We start from the raw sequence: 19,548 nt of genomic DNA on the forward strand, positions 1-19,548 counted from the left end.
ATGTTGCATTCATGGGGTATGCATCTCATTACAACATGTCGAGGACATAACAACCTTCACATTTGCTTGAATAAAAGTGTTAGTCCTCTCTAATCGCATTGTAATCAATCATCAAAATTATTTGGGGCCTAGATGCACTTTCACTACCAAACTAGATTTGTTGCTAAATTGAATTGTTATGTTATTATATATGTAGATTTTATCTTCATAGGGCCTATAAAACACCCTTATACAAGATTTTTTTCTAGTTATTCAAAATAACATGTTTCGCTTGAATAGGGTATTGTCGGCGTAGAGTTAGAAACTAGGGATGGATGATGCACTTATATAAAAAAGTGGGTTGAGATTCCTTTCAGCGAATGGGGTACTGGCATAATACCTTATCGTGTTTTTAATTCCATTAAACTAAAAAAATAGGCTTAACTTTTACTCCTACATAAGAAAAAATGTATATGTACAGCAATGACATATATATAAGAACCAATTTACTATGCTTGAAATTACAATGGTGTTGTTTCGCTTTTCCTGGCTGCAGCAGCCGTGACTGTCGGCTGTAACCATTGAAAATGGCTGCTAACGGCAACAACTCTAAGCTACTAAAACAACCATCACTATTGATCACTACCAATATCCATACCTCTCGCCATAACATAATCCGACATCATTAAATTTTTCTTATTTCACCTATATAAGATAAACACAAATATATATATATTCCTACACCCCATGTCTAAAGTCTGATCTTAGATCATTGCATCAATCTTGATCTCACCAACCTCCATGAGAGAGAAGAGATCAAAGCCCTCAATAGTCTTTGGTCTCCTAACCCCATTCATCATCACGTGCAATTAACCAACCCATCCGCGCCAAATTACAGAAAAGCCCTTCCATTTCTCACCTTCTCCCCCACCCTCCCGTCCATGTCCATGGTGGTCGAGCACCACCGGCGCGGCCACCGCGAGCTCCTCCTCCCCCTCTAATGGCGCAGTACAGGCAGTCGGGCGGCTTCTTCGACTACCGCGGCGGCCACCACCACGCGCTCCCGGAGTACCACCGGCCCCTCCCGCACGCCTCCAAGCCGTCCCGGATCCGCCGCCCCGGGAAGCCCGCGCGCCGCCGCTCGCCGGCCGCGGCCGCCGCCGTCGCGTCCGCGCTCCTCCTCGCCGGCGTGTTCCTCCTCTCGCGCCGCCTCTCCCGCCAACCCGCAGGTTCGAGATGGCTTTGACGCCGCAGCTTCCCCCCACCGTGGTGGTGTGATCCTTTTCTTTCTTTCTCTTTTTCTTTTTTTTTTCCTTTTCAAGAAGAAGAGAGAAAAAAAGTTTGATGTGTTCGGGGGCTCGGTGCGGATAGAGAGTTCTCGATCCGATTTCGTGTCTCAACGTGATCTCGTGTGCATTTTTCGCAGAGATCAGCCAAGATTTGGGCGGCGGCGGGAAGGGGTTACCGGAGTGGAACCGGAGCAAGGAGCTCAAGTTCGGCCATGGCGGTGGAGGCCGGAGCGCGCAGGATTCGAGGTACTGGGACCGGGACGATCGGAGGCGGGACGAGGACTACTCGGAGGACGAGAAGGAGAAGATCTCGGGTGCAAGTGGAAATAATGCCGGTGTCAGTGATAAGGTTGTGACCTCTGATCCTGCTGTTGAGGAGAAAGGGTTGACCATGGATACCGGCGGTGCCGCCGATAAGGAGGCTGCTGAGGTAGCTGAAGGTGGGAAAGGAGGGACCTTGTACAATGAAGGGGGCAGGAAAGAGCTCGAGCAGTATGAGGCGGCTGCGATGGGAGCTGCGGGTACTGGGATCAGGGAGGTTGATCCGGATGATGAGTATGACGATGGCATTGATGCACAGGACGATCTTGATGATGCTCAGTCGCATTCATCTGATGGCGGGAGGAAGCTTGGCGACAGTAGTCATGAGAGCACCGAGAGTAAGGAAAATATAGCTCATGATAGCACCGGCAATAAGGAAAGCATCGCCTTAGAGAGACGCACCGAAACAGGTGCGGGTATTAGTGATGGTGTCGATGTTATTGATGCTGCTAATGTGAACCAAAAGAAGGTTTCGGCGACTGGTGATAAGAAACACGCGTCAAAGAAGAAATCAAAGCGCAAGAAGACTGGTGAGTTTGTTCTTCCCCAAATTTAAGTGCTAGAGTCAGGTGATTTGAATTCAGAAACCTGATTTCTTGTTTAGCTTAGTGGACATATTGATCCTGCTACTGAGAATAACTAAGCTTTCTGCATTTTATTTCTGTTTCAATAGCCTTCTGTAGTGTTTAGAGGTAATTCTAGCTTGCTTCTATGATATCAGAAACACCAATTATGGAATCTGGTTGTAAGAAGGTACTAACTATTTGCTATTCATGTTCGATAGACATAAATCAGTTAGTCTTGGACATTTTAGAGTGCCAACTAATCTGTTAGTTCCACAACATTAGTATCCTTTAAAATGAAGATTGAGATGTTAGTAGCACAGCAGCATCATGTTGTATTTATGTAGTGCTTGATTTACAATGTTTATCAATATGATCTATTGATTTCTACGTTTGATAATTTGGTATCACATAAAATACTCTTGGTATCTAGCCTTTGTTATTATGGATGGTTTTCTAATCTGTTGGATAAACATAAATCAGGTTCAACTTGTGAAATGAGGTTTCTGAACTCCACTGCTCAACTCGTAGAGCCTGCTAAAAATGAGAAATTTGCTAGTTTTAATTTGGAATATGTGGAAGTTGAAGACAAACCTCTTGGATCAGAGTATTGGGAGCCAAGATTTGCTGGCCACCAGAGTTTACAAGAAAGAGAGGAATCATACTTAGCTCATGACCAACAATTAAATTGTGCTTTTGTTAAGGGTCCCAATGGTACAAGCACTGGTTTTGATATCTCAGAGGAAAACAGAAAGTACATGAGCAAATGCCACATTGCAGTATCTTCCTGCATCTTTGGAAATTCTGATCGTCTGAGGACTCCTTTTGGGAAAACAGTATGTTCTTTTTCTGTACCAACAAACTCCTGAAAAAATTATGATACCCCTAATCCTGCATGAGTTACAACCAATGTAACTCTTGTCAATGTATTTATTTTGGTTCTCTTGTATATTTTGGCAATCGCAAAATTTGCGTTCTTTGCATGATTTGTCTTAGAACCTTATAATCTCAGTAGCTTCATTTTTACCATAGGTACTTGTTGGCTCTGTTAGTAGGCAATGAAACATAAACCTTATATAATAGGCCTGTGAAATGCAACTGAACCTTCTGCAATGTTAGTTTGGATATACATGAACATATAACCTCAATCTCCATACTTAGGTTAAACAATTGCTGACCTTTCCATTCTGTTGTTCCAATGCTCCCTGAATCTTTTTAAATGCTTCAGAAGTTGATGGAAATCTGGTAATATTTAAGAAATAACTTCATATGATATCTGTCTACGCAGATTACAAGTCTATCAAAGAAGACAGTATGCTTTGCTATGTTTTTGGATGAAATCACATTACGAACTTTGGAATCTGAAGGCCAAAAAATGGATAGTTCAGGTTTCATCGGTATATGGAAGATCATATTGATTAAGAATATGCCTTATAATGACATGCGGAGAGTCGGCAAAATACCGAAATTTCTGGCACATCGTCTTTTCCCATCATCAAGGTAAAAATGAATGTTCTTATATATGATGGTTGTACTTTTTTTTTTCCACATTGAATCCACACTGTCATGTTTATGGGCCAATATCATTCTTAATCCTCAGCTGAACTGAGCTAGTAACTCCTCTCCCCCAAGATAAATCACCTTGGGAAATCCAAGCAGTTTACCAGCTGGTTACTATTTTTTTTATCAAAAATATTGGCCAACACTAACTGCCAGAAAATACCAGTAGTATCCAGTCATAAACCGGTGCCACCAGGTGGAAATCTGTTTTCACATGCTGCCCTGTCCCTATCAGTATGCACATTCCTGACTGCCTCGCTACTAGTAGCAATCAATCCTGATTCCTTCAATTCAGCTGTATCTGTGTTGATGCTTTGCTGGTCTCAGATAGGTTGAGCTCACGTGGAGGCATATGATTCAGTAGTACTGTTTATGTTTTTTTCTGATTCGTTCTTTCCAACTGCATTAGAATCACTAGCACAAATGACCTTAATTCCCACATGTATTTATTGCCCTTTTCAAGTTAAGAAAAACAAATTGAGAAGTCCTCCTTATTTCAATATTTAGGGTGTTTTCATATAATCATTTGCTGTGCCACATTATATGTAGAGAAACACACAGCAACTCCCAATATATTATGCTGTCTGTCCTAAAAGTGTGCATGAATGTGAAAACATGACATCTTGATGTTAGGTGAATGTGCTCATTTGAACAAGTATTGCTTATACTTGCTCCTTCAATTTATTGTGCTTGTTTTACCAACCTGTTTTTGCATGCCTAAAGACATTACTACTTGTGTCAGGTTCTCAATCTGGTTAGACAGCAAATTGCGATTACAAAATGATCCTATCCTTATCCTAGAGTATTTTCTTTGGCGGCATGGCTATGAATATGCTATTTCCAATCATTATGATCGACACTGTGTTTGGGAGGAAGTGGCACAGAACAAAAAGCTGAACAAGTTCAACCATACAATAATTGATCAGCAGTTTGAGTTTTACCAAGCAGATGGACTGACAAAGTTCAACCCATCGGATCCCAACAAGCTGCTACCAAGCTGTATGCATTCTTGCCTGCTAGTTTATTGCTAGTGTATGAGCTATTTTGATCTAAGTTTTTCTTCTTCTTTTTTTTTTTGGTTAACTTTGTACAGATGTCCCTGAAGGTTCTTTCATCGTGAGGGAACACACACCAATGTCCAACTTATTTTCATGCCTATGGTTCAATGAGGTTGATCGATTCACACCTCGTGACCAGCTCAGCTTTGCATATACATATTTGAAGCTTAGAAGAATGAACCCGGAGAAGCCATTTCGCCTTAATATGTTTAAGGTGGGTACAGTTGACCATCTAGCTAGCTAGTTTGACCGCAACCATACTAAATCTAATTTACATGCTATTCTCGTTCAGGATTGTGAGAGGCGGTCAATAGCAAAGTTATTCCATCATCGATCAGAAGAGAGACGCAGCAGTCCACAACTAACAAGATGACAGAGATTCTTTCGGAATGGGTGGTGCAAGGATATTTTAGGATTTTACCTTTGATATAGCACAGGATGGCACAGGACTATTCAGTGTCAAGATTTATGCCCCTGCTGAGGAATTTAAGCCTAAAGGTCGCAAGCGATTCTACTCCTTTACTCTATGATCCTGCAGACCAGTTCCTGCCGCCTTTCTATTTTGCACTTGACAAAGGCGGATTAGGGAACTATGGCCGTTTGATTTTCGTAAATTCTTCTGCTCTCGGTAAAGTTTTGTTCATTCTTTTGGGGTGATCTGGGACAAGTGGGGCATGAACTCCCAGAACTAGTTTAGCACTGTGTATTATCATATGGTTGTTAAAAGAACTACCAAGTGAAGACATGATTCTGATGTAATCCTCAATGGTCTTGTTGAAATGTAATACTACAACAGGAAACAAAACCTTCTGTAATTTCTCTGTGATAGCAAACTAGCAATTTTTTTTGTCTGAATTTGTGGAATCTCCAGGCTTCCCTTGTGCTTTTGCTAGATCAGAACTGAGAATGAATAAGTGATCATTTGTTTGTTTTTTGTTCTCTGTACTACAGCTTGCTGCAATTGAGCATTCCTTCAACAATGAAGAAGTGAGCATCTGATTGTGTTTTGTGCTCTGAACTTCAATTCACCTCTTAACTGAACATAGTTTACTCCTGCATCAACTGCAATGTAGATGTGAAATTGCATCTGGTGTTTCATCTCTTTTAGCAGATATAAAACAAATCTAAACTTCAGATGCTTTATTGATCAGTATGTCACACTGAAACAAGTTACAAACCAAAGGAGAAATTAAAGTATAAAAGGAAACCAAATATAATTAAACACCTTCATAAACACATACTCACACATTGCAAGAAGCTCTAAACCCTCAACAAAACAACTCAAATTGATCAGTCAAATTAGCATCCACCCCAGGTTACATACATACCCTGCTGGTTTCCAGATTGCTCAAGGTCAATTAACTTTTCAGAGATTAGCTAACATCTAAAAATTCAGCCCAGTGTGAGGGCCTTATCTCTGAAGATGCCAAGCATCTCATTCCTGCCCTTGATCACCTCATCAAACACTTCATCCAAAACACAATCAAACATCTCCACACCTTCCCTGAGCTCACCTGATCTTGTTCTTAGAAGCTCAACATGGTCATCTTCTTGTTCTTGTTTGCCATTTTTGGTCTCTTCTTCTCCTTCCATCTTGGTGCTGATCATCATGGACTTCACCACCATGGCCACCCTCTCGTGCTCGGCGACGCCCGGCCGCCTCGGGAACCGGTCGGTGATCACGGAGAGGGATTCTCGCCATGGCTGGAGCTCCGGGACCGGGACGGCGGCGGCGCGGCCGAGGGTGCAGTGGCCGTCGTCGACGTCGGCGGCGAGGGGGACGATGGGTGAGGTGAGGGCCTGGAGCACGAACATCGACACGACGGCCATGGTGATCTTGGCGACGAGCATGACGACCACCATGCCGCCGGCGTCGTCGTCCCCGGCGCCGCCGCCGCCGCTGGAGCTAGACATGATCTTCCTCCCTAGCCGCTCCGCCTCGCTCACCGCCGCCCTCACGTCGGACAGCCTGTGGCGGATGGCGCCCGCGTCGTCGCCGCCCGGCTCCTCCTCCAGCCACCAGCCGCCGGCGCCGCCGCCGTTCTCCGCGGCGGCGCCGGCGCCGGCGCAGCCGACCTGCGCGGCGAAGTCGACGACCATGCAGTAGCGGTGCAGCCGCGACACGGCGGACTTGAACGCGTTGCAGAAGTCGAGCAGCGCCGCCGTCTCCTGCATGTAGTGCTCGAACCAGCACCCGCCGCCGTCGCCGCCTCCGCCGCCGCCGCCGTAGGAGACGGCGCTGCCCACCGGCACGTCGGCCTTCTTGAACATGACCAGAAGCTCCCGCTGCATCCGCTTCACCAGCCTCATGGCGTCGGCGCACCACCTCATCGACACCGCCCCACCGCCGCCGCCGCCGCCATCGCCGTCGTCCTCCTCACGAAGCAGCGTGCTCTCCAGCTGCGCGAGGCCGTCCACCAGCGAGGCGCAGAAGGCGGCGGTGTCGCCGTCGAGCAGCTGGCATCGCCGGCGAGCACCACCAGGCCTTAGGCATCTCATCGTCGTCACGCATGCAACACAAGAATTAAATCAAATCTCAAGAACCAAGGATCAAACAAGAAATGGTGAATTGGGCATCACTTTTATGTTGTGCAAATACAACAATATAATAATGATCTAGTGCAATTTGTTCATTTGCATGGAAGCAAAGTTGGGTTTCTTGGAGGAGTAGACAAGATTAATTTTTTCAAAGGAAAGAAGGGGAGGAGTGAAGCAAGAGGATAACTAGGTATGCATACTATTCCATGCATACACCTAGCTTTACCTTACCTTGCTTAATTAGCACTTGTGCTCTTTTGATTTGGCATTCTTGTTCTTGGAGTTTGGAGATTGGAGACAACTCACCAACCAACCAACCATCCTTTGGGGCTTTTAGCTATGCCAGGTCTTTGATTTGGATGTAGTGGCAAACTGGCAACTACTAATAACTTATAGATTGACTTGTAAGGATGGATGGATGCATGGGGCCGGCCCTTTGGTGCCTTGCAGGGAAGAAATGGTATACTTTTTACTCTCTTAGGGGAAGTGTTTTAAGCTCTTGAGGGCATGTGTCCTTGTTTTCTTACGTGGTTCAAGTAATTAACAAAAACTTAAAATAAGATTTAGACAACGTACTTTCTCCGTTTCATATTATAAAACTTTCTAGCATTGTCCATATGTCTAGATTCATTAACATATATATGAATGTGGGCAATACTAGAAAGTCTTATAACCTGAAACGGAGGTAGTACATTATTATGATACGAATATTAGGGAATGATCTAATATCAAATAATTACAAGGGGTGAGACTTCGAACCCAAATCGTCTAGCCCAACACGTCTTGTGGAGTTAGCCGGAAGACCCCTGAGCGTTTCTCAACATACTTTATTATGCCATGTGTACTTTCACTTGCAAGATTAAATTTGATCTATATGTGTATGTGAACAAAATTTGATCTATAGATCAGAGGGAAGAAAGAAAGTGCAGCAGTTGCATTCACAATTGGATCTGTTTCATGCACTCCTATACGACATATGCATTGGCATTGCATGTACTTTATACTTTAATTTGTTGCAACGCATTTTAGGTTTCGGTACTGGACAAAACTGAGGTGGGATGTCATGTGTGATGATTTATATTTTGATTGTACAATGGAGTACACTAAAAGTACTCCAATTAATCCAGCTGACATGATTATTTGAGGACAGTTAGTTCATCATTCTTTCCAAAAGCACATTCACCATAATCACATCTCTAAAGGCATCCCTATTTTTTTTCCAGATTATTCGTCGGATTATTAAAAACAGATTATTTGCTCTCTAAAAGCATTAATTCTTCTGCAGTATTAACTGCTTAGATAACTTATTTTAAACTATTTATTAAGTTTGTTTCTCATAATGTTTAATTTATCCCTATGATCAAATACACAATTTGTGGTAATAATCTGCTCTATAATCAAATGACTAATACATTTGGAAATCTGAATTTTATCACAATAGAGTTGGTCAGTCATGTCAGTTTTGTTAATAATTTAAGATGTATAGGACACATCATCGTATATACCTCGGCCGAAAATGTGGTAGCTAGGTAGAAGTATTCAGGGTTTAAAAAGCAAGTCACAGTTAGTTAATAATAAAAGTCTAAAAAAAATATGATAGTTCAGATCGGCATGACTTAATATGCTCTGGGGTGAGACAAAAATAAAAGTCTCCTCTTTGGACTGCTTCTATAATTCTCATTAATTACTAACAGTAAAAACTTTCTTTCACGCCACAACCATTAAATAAGCTCCGTAAGATAAGAAAAGAAAAACAAAGTGAAAGGAAAAGAAATGGAAACGGTCAGAGCAAGCTTACCGGTAATCACAAGTCACTGGCGTCCTAAGGTTAATTTGCTCAGCTCTGACCTTTCTTATGCAGCCGTGCATCCAAACCGTGCGGCAAGAAAACAAACTATGCGGCCATGTAGCGATGTTGACCTTGCCACGGGATTCACGGGATGTGGTTGTTATAGTGAATACACACTTGGTTCTACTCCCTCCGTCTCATAATAAGCACAGTTATAAGTTTTAATGTCCAACTTTGACCATTCATCTTATTTGAAATATTTTTATGATTAGTATTTTTATTGTTATTAGATGATAAAATATAAATAGTACTTTATGTGTGACTTAACTTTTAAATTTTTTTCATAAAATTATCAAATAAGACGGACAGTCAAATGTTGGGTACAGAAACTTATGGCTGCACTTATAATGGAACGGAGGGAGTAGTAAAGTATAAAAATTCTAATTCTATTTATGTCCTAAGTTGTTGTCTCAAGTTTGGTCAGACAACTAAGCAACTAGCCAGGTTTCTTATAGCGGAACCAGTTCGTCCGAATTTAAGTTCTAGAGTTAACACGGATGCTCATATTTACGACTAATTATTTTTTTAGTGGTAGGCGACGTACTCATTACCAACGAGGTGCCCATGGTGATTTTGTCAACCTTAAAATATATGTCAGTCCGATTTTTTGGAGGTGCTTATAGAAGTAAGATGCGCGTGTGCGTGTTCATAGATACGAGCGTACGTGTATTGTTAGCATCTACTTTTATACCGTGTTTCTAATAAAAGGAAAATAATAATAATAATATTTACAATAAATGAGCATCATTACATCCATTTGAAATATATTTTCATGATTTATTTCCTTGATTATGTTAGATGTTCATACTCTTCTCAACAAAATTAAAGAATTGGATCCTTAGTTTAACTTAGAAAAAAATATAGAATCCCTTAAATTTTAGGAAAAAGGAAGTATCTACCAATAGCTAATCAAAATATGGAAGGAGCTCGAAGCAGCTTCTAGGCACGCCTCCGCACCCTCGCCATATGGCCGGAGATGCTACGAATTCAGACCTGAACGCGGGTGTTCATGCCCTTGCCGTCGCCATGAGCCCATAACAGTAGGAAGATGGGAGATTTGATAAAGAGACACGAGAGAAGTCGTTGCTATGGGATTCGTGAGGACAAGTGTCTCATGCAGGAAGCGAGGTCTTTCGATGAGTAATTCTTTCTGTACAACCCTTTAATTTTAACTAGAAAAAGTGCCCGTACGTTGTAACGGGAAGAAAAAAAAGAAAAATATCGCTGGCAGATTCGGTCGTCTGGAGCAGAGAAACCTGAGCCATCTTCCATTTCGAAGGTAGAGTAAGCAGAGCGCAACTGATTGGTGACACCGAAGATGACATATGTTTTTTCATGATTTCACATGTGTTATGTTTTGGATGCAACTCATATGTTCCGCTTGTTGTTGTGCTCTTTTTCAAGGATTTGTGTTTTGTCACATCCTGATTTGAGTTTAAGGGATTTTGTAAATTATTTAATAAATTATTTCAAAATTTATATTAAGTTTCATTAATTTACAAGTGAAGTTTAATATGAGAAATATAATTTCCTAATTAAAACATGGCTGTGTTTAATCATTAATAAATTCTCCATGATTAATTATACTCTTTGAAATTTTTCAATTATTAATTTTAACAATACAAAGAACTTTTCAGTAATTATTTAAGCAATTATTAATCATTAAATGATCTAAATAAATATTTTTTAAAATACGTTGAGTATCCAACTATTTTCATGATTTTTCTTTGAAATTATTAGAACATTGAAAGTGTTTTTGAAAATTCAAAGTTCATTTCAGTGATTAATTTAAATGAAAAAGTAGTTAAAATCGTCTCGTCTTGGACCAATTCGAGTAAAGTCTGCTTTTCGTCCCTCTCTCTCTCTAGCAGGCTTTACCTCCTCTCCAGTGAAGTCTAATCTCTCTCCTCCTTTTATCGGCCTGTTTGCTTTCTTCCTTTCCCCTTCGGCCCAGCAGCAGCAGGCAAGTCTAGATAGCGTTTGGTGAAAAAAAAAAAGTCTAGATAGCGTTCCTCGGTCTCTCCTCTCTCTGTCGCCCAGGGCCCATGTGCCACAGTCTTCTTCCTAAACCTCCAGACCGAACCCCCGTGCCCATGCAAAGCCCGCGCTGCCTCACCTTCCAATCCCACCTATCCAGGGATGAAACTGTTCGGATAGTTTCCTTCCGTCCGGACTATTTTTCGGATTCGGATAATTTCGGTCGAAATTATCCGGAAATTTTCGGATTCAGAAACGAATTCGGATTTTTTTTCTCGGAAACGAAAACGAATACAATAAGGGTACTATCCGTCGGAATCGGAAAACGGTCGGAAGCACTCTGGAATTTTTTTCGGATATCCGCAGACATTGATAAAATTTTAGAAAAAACACGTATATATACATAACTTTTTCATACGGAGTCGGATGAAGACAAACTTTATATCAACATTGTAGATCTCGATGAGATCTACAACTTTCTTATTGACTATTTTATTATTTGAGATCATTTAAGGGTCTAAATATTCATTATAATATACCATATTAATTTTTACAAAATCTCAGATCTACAATTCAAACAACATCTGATGGAGATGTGTTCTATATCAAAGTTGTAGAGCTCAACGGGATCTACCACTTTGTAGTTTATAACATTTGTATTTGAAAGCATTTAAAGCATAAAACAAATGTTGCAAGTTTCGAAGATGTAAAGTAAAATAAATAACATCTCCAATTTATACAATGGCAAGTAAGTTATACATCTAGTAAAAGGTCTTGAGAATTGAAAATGATAATCATATTTGCATATGGATCTCTTAGAGGAACAACCATGAAAATCGATTTTTGCATACGGTTGTGAGACCGTCTACAAAATTGACGATATAAATATTGGAGATGTTGAACTAAAATAATAGGTGATATCTCTTCCTTGATCAAGAAACTCAATTTGAGGGGCTTTTTATATACCAGTAAATATTCGCCACCGTATTCGTTCCGTCTCGTATTCGCTCCGTATCTGTATTCGATAATATTCGATTTCATTTCCGTATTCGAATTTTCGATTCCGATTTCGATTCCGAAAAAAAATATGAAAACGAATATGATAAAACTAGTTTCCGTCCGTTTCCTATCAGTATTCATCCCTACACCAACCCTTTGCTCTCTTTTTCCAAATTGGATGGAAAAATGGGTTCCCCTCAATCTCCTCTACCCTTTCCTCAAAATAGACGAAAATTATGTAAGACTAATGAAAAGTTATCAATTTTTTTTAAGTAGTAAGATTTGAATTTCCAAACGTTTGGCTTATGGATCTTCGTGCCATTAAAGATATCAACCTACTGTCCCATCCGTTCAAAACCTCAGCTGAAAAATCAGAGTCATCAAGATTTAAATCAATACCCCTCGAATTCTGAAATTCCTGATAAATGGTGGAAGGTTACTGCTCACTTCCTTTTCGCTGCCCTTTGGCCCAACTGATTATAAAGTCTTGAGGAACATTCCCTTGTTATTTACATATCATCTAAATAGTTGTGATTTTTTTTAAAAAAAGTCAACAAAATAGATCAATTCAGGCATTCAGCTAGTGACAAACTACAAAACGGACAGGAATAGCGTCTGCAAGGGTTCATAACAATTCAAATCTTCTAGGTACTACACATTACTGCTCGTTGACATGTGGGCCTGAGGATATGTGAGGGCCACATGTCAGTGAGCAATACTGTAGAGGACCCTCTCACTCGGTTCATAAAGGGTATTAAAGTGGGGTCTAAATTGCAGGCATGTCCTAAATTGGAATTTTCTTTTATTTTTTGTACTTGTGTTTTTTTTATCTTTTTTAAAAAATCCCAACCAAAACTTATTTTCAGAATCTGAACCTTTTGCATACCAACCCGTCTGACGTGACAAAACAATATTGACACACCACACATTGCAAATGTGACATCTTTATCCTGCTACGCCAGCTAGACCGGCATGACCAAATAATGCTGCCACGCTAGCCAGAGTGGCGTGTCAGTGTTGTTTTGCCATGTCAGTCCGGCTGGCGTGATAAAAAGTTTAGATTCTAAAAATAAGTTTGGGAAGGGTTTATTTTAAAAAAAAATTCAAAAAGTTTTTTTTTAAAAAATCTCTAAACGGAGTAGTTTAAACACTCCATGCATGGATACCTCTGAACATTTTACTCGGAAAAAAATTCCTAACATTGAGTGCGTCGTAGACGGGGGCGGAGAGGCTCGGTTAATTAATGCGTAGTGTCTCGGTTTGACATTCCCCATAAGAAAATATATCTGACAATATACATATGTAACTCAAGATAATTGCATGTACCAACGGGTTTAGACAGTACCGGCTGGATGCAATGTCCTGTAGTCCTCTTCTTCATCTTACCCATTTGATGAAGTTGCCCGCCACCATCGTCATCTTCTTACCCATAAAAATAAATACACTTATAAAGAAACACAAGTAATATAGTAGTGAAATCATTGGTGCATAATTTCAAATCTTAATATCCATAATATTACACACTATGGGTGGGTTTTTAATGGCAATTTAGTGTGATCGATACATGATATACAGCTGGTTTCGGTCTCTTAAAGTATGTGCTAGGGACGTATTCGTGGGGTCTGAGTGTGAGTGTGGTATGTGCCGTAGAATAGAAAAAAGAAGTAAACTGAGGTGAAAACCTATAATTAATTACGGTTAAACACAGTTTTTTCGTATCTGGGTAAGATGGATGCTCTCGACCATTGGGATTGACCTGCAAATCTTTTCTCATCGACGATCTGATCCAGAGTATAGTCAGCTACTCCTAAGTAAACCTGTCTTCAATTTCCGGAGTGGTACATACTTCAGCGCGTGACGTCGATCGATGGATCCCAGGCTGCTCAGAGCCGCACGCTGCGGCGACTTCGCGGGGCTCGAGGCTCTACTTCTGGGCGCCGCCGCCGCCGCGGCGCCAAACCAAGTCGCCATCGACGTCGTCGTCGTGCATCATCATGGCGCCGCCGCGGCCCCCGGGCAACAAGCGCCTGAGGCGGCGCCGGTGCCCCACCTCCTGGACGCGGCGGCGACGACGCCGCAGGGGGACTCCGCGCTGCACGTGGTGGCGGCCTCCGGCGACGGCGAAGGGTTCCTGCGCTGCGCGCGCGCGATCTACCGTCACGCCGCGCGCCTCCTGGACCGCCCCAGCGCGAGCGGCGGCGGCGGCGACACGCCGCTGCACCGCGCCGCCAGGGCGGGCAACGCGGCGATGGTCGGGTGCCTCCTCGACATGGCCAGGCAGGAGGAGGAGGAGCTCGCCGGCGGCACGGGCGGCTCAAGGGTAGCCGAGGTGCTGGAGAAGAGGAACGCTCGTCAGGAGACAGCACTCCACGACGCCGTCAGGCTGGGCGACGAGCAGCTCGTCCGCCACCTGATGTCGGTGCACCCGCGGCTCGCCCGTGTTCCGGCGCCGGGCGGCGGGATGTCGCCGTTGTACCTTGCGGTGTCCTTGCGGCATGACCGCATCGCGGAGGCCCTGCACCAGCAAGGCGGCGACGAGGTCTCGTATTCTGGACCGGCCGGCCAAACTGCCCTACACGCTGCTGTCCTACGCAGCGCAGGTAATTAAGTTTAATAAATCAAAGATATAACCGATCAATCAAAGATACTCCTCCGTCTCAATTCTACTGCTCTTGAAGAGGTAAAAAAAATTTAGTCTAAAATCTATACCTGATGGTATCTTATAATACCTAAGTACCAAAAGATACCAAATTTACAATAGAAAAAATGGTACCTCTTGGTACCTTCTCAAGAATCGTAAAATTGCTTCTTAAAATAAACATAATTATGAGTTTTCGTATCCAACTTTAATCGCCTATCTTATTTAAATTTTTTTAAAAGAACTAAAAAAAAATAAGTCACGCATAAATTACTATTTATATTTTATGATCTAATAATAACAAAAATACTAATCATAAATAAATTTTAAATAAGATGAACGATCAAAGTTGGACATGAGAACTTATGATTGCACTTATTTTGGGATGGAGGAAGTATATATATGAATATAATGTTTTCTCATCATATAATTATTAGTTCAGTGAAATTTACTCATAATATAAATCCAAGAAATGACAGAAAAGATACTGGAATGGAACAAGGGGCTCGCCGGCGAAGCCGACGCGTCCGGCAGCACAGCGCTCCACTTCGCAGCAGCCTCACCGGAGAACAACCCAGAGACCGACAGTAGTTCACTCCTCCGCCGCTGTCTCCGCTCGCCGTCGAGCCACGGCCGCCGGACACCCACCCAGCTTCTCCTCGAGGCCGACCCCTCCTTACACTTCCGCCCGGACGGCGACGGCGAGTACCCCATCCACGTCTCCGCCGCCGCCGGCAACCTGAGGCTCGTGGCCCTCCTCCTCGACGAGCACTGCTGCCCGGAGTGCGCCGGCCTCCGCGACGCCCGCGGGAGGACTTTCCTCCACGTCGCCGCCGACCGGGGCAGGCAGGAGGTCGTGGGATTCGCCGCCGACGACAAGCGGGCGGTGGCGGCGTCGATCCTCAACGCGCAGGACGACGACGGCAACACCGCCCTGAACCTGGCGGTCGTGGCCGGGGACCTGGGATCGTTCTGGTGCTTGCTGCGGAATCGCGAGGTTCGCCTGGATCTTGCAAACAACGACGGCCTCACTCCGGTTGACCTCTCCAGGAGTACCGTTCCTGCGGGGCTTTACTACAAAACGGTAAATCTAGACTAGTTTTTTGAACATTTTCACTTCACCGTTTCTAACGTGTTAAAGAGTAAACCAAAATAATTTTATACACTTTTAATTGAGAAAAATGATTATGATTCTAGGAGTGTTGGGGTGGGGTAGAGGGCATATATTAGCCCCGTTTGGTAGGCATTTCGTCGAACCCATAGTTTTTTTTTTTTTGAACGACTAGCACAAGACGGTGCGAAATTTTATTGATAGAGCAGGAAAAAAAAATACAAGATTACAACCCTGGAGAGTCGTAAGCAGGAAAAGAAAAAAATACCACCACCCACACGACGACATCGCTAACACACACGCCGCCTTTGCCAGATGACACAGCAGCCACCACAGCTGCCACCGCCGTCGCCAACTGCCGCCGCCGCCGTCGCCACACCGTCGCCGACTGCTCCCATCCTCCAGATCCAGCCGAGAGGCGTGGATCTGGGGGCACCGCTGCCGTCGCCGCCAGGCATCGAGCCGCCGGCCACAGTAGCTGCGCCTCCGAGCCTGCCGCGGCCGCCTGCGCCTGCTCCGCCGTCACGCCTAACGCCGCCGCCCGGGCGCCCGTGCCTGTGCCACCGTCGCGTTTGCCACCGCCTGTCGCGGCCGCCAGCGCCCACGCCTCGCCGATGCCGTGCCCGCGCCTCCGCGACCGGATCCAGCTGCAAGCGCGCCAGATCCGGTGGTGGCGACGCCGGATCCGCCGCCATGCGCCTCAACGCCGGCGCCGCTCCGATCGGCCACCGCCTTTGCGTCCACCCGCGCCAGGAGCTCGGGAGATGGCCGCCGCGAGCCCCGTCGCCGCCGTCCTCATGAGCCGCCGGCTTTGCCGGCCGCTCGCTCAGGCAACGGCAAGGCAGAGGAAGGGGCGGGGAAGGGCAGCGGCGGCGGCTAGGGTTCCGCCGCCCGAGTCGCCCGATGCGGGGGGCGACGCGGGGGCCAGGAGAGAGTTGCTGGGGATTGATGTCGAACACATAGTTGGAGTCGCCCTGCCCCTGCCGCCGCCGCCGCCACTCAACCCGTGCGCCACGCCCGCCACTCCCGTGCGCAGTGGGCCGCTGCCGCGGCCACTGTCGCACGCCCGGCCACTGCCGCTGCTGCCCGCGCGCCTCCCGTGCGCCGCGGGCCGCCGTCGCATGAAAGTAACGTAACTAAAGACATGAATGACGATTCAGATTTAACTCAAGAAAGATCCAGCTGCTAATGTTTTCTAGGTGATGTGGTTCAATTAATTCATGTTGAGATTATTTTTTCAACAACATATATACAATATCTGTACTGATTGTAGTAATTTTGTTCATGCAGAGCGCACGAACTTGGATCCTCTGGTCTCTGGTAGAAAGCAACGCACTCGGCAGCAACTTCCGGCGCAACGATCACTTCGAGGAGGAGTATGTCCCCAAGCAAGACGAGAGCGCCGAGTCAAAGAAGATGACGGAGTCGACGCAGATGCTGGGCGTCGGCGCCGTCCTCGTCGCCGCCGTCACGTTCGCGGTGGCCTTCTCCCCTCCGGGCGGCTACGGCGGCGACGGCGGCGGCGCGCCGGCGCTGGCGGGGCAGTACCCCTTCGACGCGTTCATGTACGCGGTGGCGATAGCCTTCGCCTACTCCATGCTCGCCACGTTTAGCCTGATGTACTCCAGCACGGCGGCGGTGGACTGGAAGCTCCGCCGCGCGTACTTCGAGCGGTCGCTGGCGTGGATGCGGCAGTCGACGAGGAGCTTGCTGGTGGCCTTCGCGCTCGGGGTGTACCTGGTGCTGGCCCCGGTGTCCCGCACCACGGCGATCGGCATCATGGTGAGCGCCTCCGGCACTCAGGAACAGGGAGGTGCTGCGGATGCTGATGTGCGCGTACGTGCTGCACAAGAGGATGGGGATCATGGTGCTGGCGAGGATTGGTGTCCCAATGGCCGTCGTCCAACTGCAGTCCAGCCTTATCTTCGTGGTTATCTTTGGTGCACCCCTGTGTCCTCCGTTATGCCTTCTGGTTTTCGTTGGGAAGCTAGTGCATGAGGATGTCTCGTTCCTAAGATATGTAAATGGAAAGGTTGGTTCATTACCTTTTCAATAAAACTTCAGAGTAATAGTTTAACCTGTTAGAGTTTGTGTCGAATATATATTCATAGTCAGTTACAGTTTAGAATTTAAAATTGTAATAGGTATAAGTTAGAGTTGGAGTTAGAATTGGACTCTATCCTAGGCTCTATCTAAATAGAGTGGCACACCTATTATAACCGCATGACAAATTAGCATAGCGAGAAGGAGCGGTTGCCGACGATGTCCGGTCGTTGTAATATGTTGGATGGAGGAGGAGTGTCTGTAATCAGTGTCCCAGAGATATATGCTTCGATTGAACTCCGTTATCAAATATCATACATCGGTGTCGTCATCATATTTGGATGTCCTATGATATTTCTTGCGCGTTTGATTCTTGATGATGTTTTCGGGCCGGTTTTATAACACTATGAAATGAATATGCGAATGTCTGATTCCGGATTCAGAACATTATTCTTTCATTGTAGAACCTTTATCCGCATAAACATTCAACGTTTAGAAACTTTCTACATAGAAATTTTCAATGTAGGAACTTTCTACACTGATGTAGAAAGTTACTAGTAACATGTTTTGCTTACAAACTTACTACTCCCTCCATCCCAAAAAATAATTACAGATTATTCAGGTATAAAGTTTCTGTGCAGAAAATATTAATATAAACTAACCTCTCAATTCAACCAATTTATTTTCCAAACTCGAGTAGCTATGTACATACTTCTAAGGATGAGAGAAACCTCAAACATATTCTATGTTTATTACGATTCATAGCACTGAAATATATCATATTTTGTATTATGTTTGTTTATTTTGGGACTTAAAGAGTAGAGGGGTATGTGGGAGAAATGGGACCCAGAGTACCCACCACCATGAGTACCCACCACCATCTACTCGCGGGGCACTTCTCTGTTTGCATGGCCCCTAGTAGGCTGCTCATGGGCAGTTCATTCCCCGGGCATGGCCCCACGTGGGTTGAGCCCGGGGCACTTTATTCCCCACTGGCTGTACTTGGTACACTTCTCTGCTCGGGAACTCATCCTGTGAGTTGTTTCAGCTGACTAAGGGACTTACCATTTTTCAGTTGATTGGTTATTACACCTCCAATTCCAAATATAAGTTAGTCTAGAGACTAAAGATGTCTATAACAATTAAAAAAAGATAAACTATTTGTTACAAATACGTTTTAGATTTTGAATAGATTAATGCATGAATACATGTGTTTCATATATGTATTCAAATTCATATGAGTAAATTTTACAAAACTACATACATTTTAGCCAAATTATCACAAAACTACATATTTAACATGATGAATTACAAAACTACCTATTTAGGAGTAGCACTTAATTTATCCCGGAATTATAAATTTAGGTAAAATATCACAAAACTATAAGTTTTATATCAACTTTTAATCACAAAACTTATATATATAAATCAAACATAGCATTAGTGCTAAGGATTTAGACCAAAAAATTTGTAGTTTGTGATAATTTTATTATTAAATATGTAGTTTTGCGATACTTAGCCTAAAGCCTATAGTTTTATGATAAGTTTATTGCTAAATTCTGCAGTTTTCTGATATACTAGATGCACTTTTAAACCCCACCTTGCCCACTCCACAAGGAATCT

The 19,548-nt window shown here is 44.1% G+C and overlaps 2 protein-coding genes and 1 pseudogene across 3 annotated transcripts; 2 read left to right on the forward strand and 1 right to left on the reverse strand.

Annotated features, from left to right (window-relative positions):
• The first annotated feature begins 858 nt into the window (after positions 1 to 858).
• Positions 859 to 5,764, forward strand: LOC127754775 (probable hexosyltransferase MUCI70). The gene is made up of 7 exons (XM_052280348.1): positions 859 to 1,208; positions 1,406 to 2,119; positions 2,636 to 2,988; positions 3,441 to 3,652; positions 4,455 to 4,711; positions 4,806 to 4,984; positions 5,063 to 5,764. Exons 1-7 carry the CDS (start codon positions 980 to 982, stop codon positions 5,141 to 5,143), a joined length of 2,025 nt encoding a protein of 674 aa, XP_052136308.1. The 5' UTR covers positions 859 to 979; the 3' UTR covers positions 5,144 to 5,764.
• A 127-nt stretch (positions 5,765 to 5,891) lies between these two features.
• Positions 5,892 to 7,656, reverse strand: LOC127754776 (uncharacterized). 2 transcript variants are annotated; one of them, XM_052280350.1, is made up of 2 exons: positions 7,540 to 7,656; positions 5,892 to 7,255 (listed from the first exon to the last, which is right to left on the reverse strand). In XM_052280350.1, the coding sequence occupies exon 2, from the start codon at positions 7,099 to 7,101 to the stop codon at positions 6,163 to 6,165; it is 939 nt and encodes a 312-aa protein (XP_052136310.1). In that variant the 5' UTR covers positions 7,102 to 7,255; positions 7,540 to 7,656; the 3' UTR covers positions 5,892 to 6,162. The 2 variants fall into 2 exon arrangements, with proteins under 2 accessions (XP_052136310.1, XP_052136309.1); XM_052280349.1 differs by lacking the exon at positions 7,540 to 7,656 and having other exon boundaries at positions 5,892 to 7,533.
• Positions 7,657 to 14,000: 6,344 nt separating this feature from the next.
• LOC127753866 (uncharacterized) lies at positions 14,001 to 17,938 on the forward strand (annotated as a pseudogene).
• The last annotated feature ends 1,610 nt before the right edge of the window (positions 17,939 to 19,548 follow it).

The sequence above is a fragment of the Oryza glaberrima genome, chromosome 11, assembly GCF_000147395.1.
Source record: "Oryza glaberrima chromosome 11, OglaRS2, whole genome shotgun sequence".
NCBI lineage: Eukaryota > Viridiplantae > Streptophyta > Magnoliopsida > Poales > Poaceae > Oryza > Oryza glaberrima.